The sequence below is a fragment of the Penaeus vannamei genome, chromosome 26 (assembly GCF_042767895.1).
Source record: "Penaeus vannamei isolate JL-2024 chromosome 26, ASM4276789v1, whole genome shotgun sequence".
Lineage (NCBI taxonomy): Eukaryota > Metazoa > Arthropoda > Malacostraca > Decapoda > Penaeidae > Penaeus > Penaeus vannamei.
In genome coordinates this window covers 2,423,324-2,425,823 of record NC_091574.1, presented here as the reverse complement: position 1 = coordinate 2,425,823, position 2,500 = coordinate 2,423,324, and the positions used below count along the sequence as shown (strand labels likewise).

The following is a 2,500-nucleotide window of genomic DNA, read 5'->3' as shown; positions in this document are numbered from 1 at the left end:
GGCTCGTCCTCGACTCGGCGCAGGACATCTACGAGGGCAAGGAGGCCGCGCAGATCCACACGATCCTGAAGGAGTATATCACCGACATGAGTGATGAGGTTAGTGTACAGAGAGAGCAGTAGGTAGATTAAAAGAAATAAAAGAAAGGAAGAGGAGAACAAAACGCAATGATGTAGACAGGTATGGTTAGAAAATTGATGATCTAAGCCACCGCAGAAGTGATAAACTAAGGTAGAAAAAAAAAAAAAATAAAAAAAACACGATTCCTACCCAGCTGCGCCCCCTTCACACCTCCTTCCCCTTCTCCTCCCCCCGCCCCCCAGGAGACAGCTCGCACCATCGACGACGTCTGGGACTACGTGTCTCCCGCCATGGACGAGTGGTTCTACGCCCCCGTCAGGAAGTACCTGGTCGCCCCCGTCAGAGACTACGTGTACTACCCCTTCTCCAACGCCATCAACGACTTCGCTGATCGCATCGGCAGATTCATGAACAACGGATACGACTCCTCCTACGTCAGCGTCGAGTACCCGCAGTACCAGAGGTGAGTGAGGGCTTCCGTGCAGTACCAGAGGTGAGTGAGGGCTTCCGTGCAGTACCAGAGGTGAGTGAGGGCTTCCGTGCAGTACCAGAGGTGAGTGAGGGCTTCCGTGCAGTAGCAGAGGTGAGTGAGGGCTTCCGTGCAGTACCAGAGGTGAGTGAGGGCTTCCGTGCAGTACCAGAGGTGAGTGAGGGCTTCCGTGCAGTACCAGAGGTGAGTGAGGGCTTCCGTGCAGTACCAGAGGTGAGTGAGGGCTTCCGTGCAGTACCAGAGGTGAGTGAGGGCTTCCGTGCAGTACCAGAGGTGAGTGAGGGCTTCCGTGCAGTACCAGAGGTGAGTGAGGGCTTCCGTGCAGTACCAGAGGTGAGTGAGGGCTTCCGTGCAGTACCAGAGGTGAGTGAGGGCTTCCGTGCAGTACCAGAGGTGAGTGAGGGCTTCCGTGCAGTACCAGAGGTGAGTGAGGGCTTCCGTGCAGTACCAGAGGTGAGTGAGGGCTTCCGTGCAGTACCAGAGGTGAGTGAGGGCTTCCGTGCAGTACCAGAGGTGAGTGAGGGCTTCCGTGCAGTACCAGAGGTGAGTGAGGGCTTCCGTGCAGTAGCAGAGGTGAGTGAGGGCTTCCGTGCAGTACCAGAGGTGAGTGAGGGCTTCCGTGCAGTACCAGAGGTGAGTGAGGGCTTCCGTGCAGTACCAGAGGTGAGTGAGGGCTTCCGTGCACCTCTCCCCTTTCTTCTTTATTATTGTTATTATTTATTTGTTTGTTTGTTTATTTGTTGGTGAGGGGAAAGAGAGAGAGAAAAATTAACTCGTTTATTTTGAGCTTTTGTCGCATCTTTTCTCGTGAAGAAGAGTTCATGTTATGAAATGAAAAAAGGAATAATTATAAATGAAAGAAAAAAAATAAGAGATTATAATAAAAAAAGCTCTTACTAGATTTTAAAAAAATCAACTCAAACTCCCCCCCCCAAAAAAAAAAAAAAAAAAAATTAAGCCCCTCCAGCCTCGACGCCCCAGCCGCCCCTCTGACCTCCCTCCCTCGCCCAGCAGATGGAGCGACACCGTCAACAGGTTCACCAACAGGATCTCCAGCTGGACCACCCAGGCGCGCCACAGCCTCGAGGTCGCCGCCAGAGTCCTAGACGCACAGGACCTCGTGTACGAGTCCAGGGCCTGCGGGGGCTCCTGCGGAAGCACCAGCCTGGACGAAGACCCCAGCGAGCTCTCCGTGCAGGTGAGTCCCCGAGGAGTCCTGAGGCACCGTGAGTGAGTGCGGGTGGGTGTCCTGAAGGGGGAGTAGGAGGGGGATGAGTGTGGCATTGCGTGTGGAAGGTGTGGTTGGCCGAGGTGGTGAATCTGAAGGTCTTTGGCTGCCTTAGGTTGACGCTGGAGGTTGCAGACGTCTTGGAAGGTGTGCGTCGTTCGACTGAGACTGGGACAAGACGCTCCACAGATTCAAAAGAATAAAACACAACACCTTTTATATTCTTTTTATGATGACTTTGTCCATTGCATAAATAAACGCAGTGGATAATTCCATAGCTACACCATAACTACGAAAACACTTCTGAATGTCATAGTTATCTTCAACCGACACATTTGGCAAGGTAAAAAACACAAACATATAAAGAAATAACCTCAAAAGACATTAAAAGCAATGATCGCCTCGGGACATTTCATCTCTTTTTCATGTTTATTTTTACGGCAAATTTTATGCAGACTATTTCGAAACCGTTGCTGAGTCTGGAAAAGCTCGGTTGCATGCTTGTGGATGTGTGAATGGATTCGGATGTGGTTGCAGCTTGGATAAACTGCGCTTCATTTTAAAACGCTTTTACTTCATTATAAATCATGCCATTCAATTTTGCAATTAAAAAGATAAAATATAATTCTCCTAACAAGTGATTAATTACATGGCCATTAAACGTCAAACTTTCTGCACCGATAATGTGCTTTTTGTATTTC

At 50.0% G+C, this 2,500-nt stretch overlaps 1 protein-coding gene across 2 annotated transcripts in view; it reads left to right on the top strand.

Moving 5' to 3' along the window:
* LOC113812312 (uncharacterized) overlaps positions 1 to 2,500 on the top strand; it is a 22,835-nt gene that overhangs the window by 10,923 nt on the left and 9,412 nt on the right. The window contains exons 2-4 of one of the 2 annotated variants that reach the window (XM_027364179.2): positions 1 to 98; positions 324 to 544; positions 1,586 to 1,769. The exon at positions 1 to 98 is cut by the window's left edge and continues 409 nt beyond it. In XM_027364179.2, coding sequence (XP_027219980.2) covers positions 1 to 98; positions 324 to 544; positions 1,586 to 1,769 — 503 coding nt within the window. Of the gene's footprint in view, positions 99 to 323; positions 545 to 1,582; positions 1,770 to 2,500 lie in introns of both variants that reach the window. The other variant, XM_027364178.2, reaches the window with a different exon arrangement.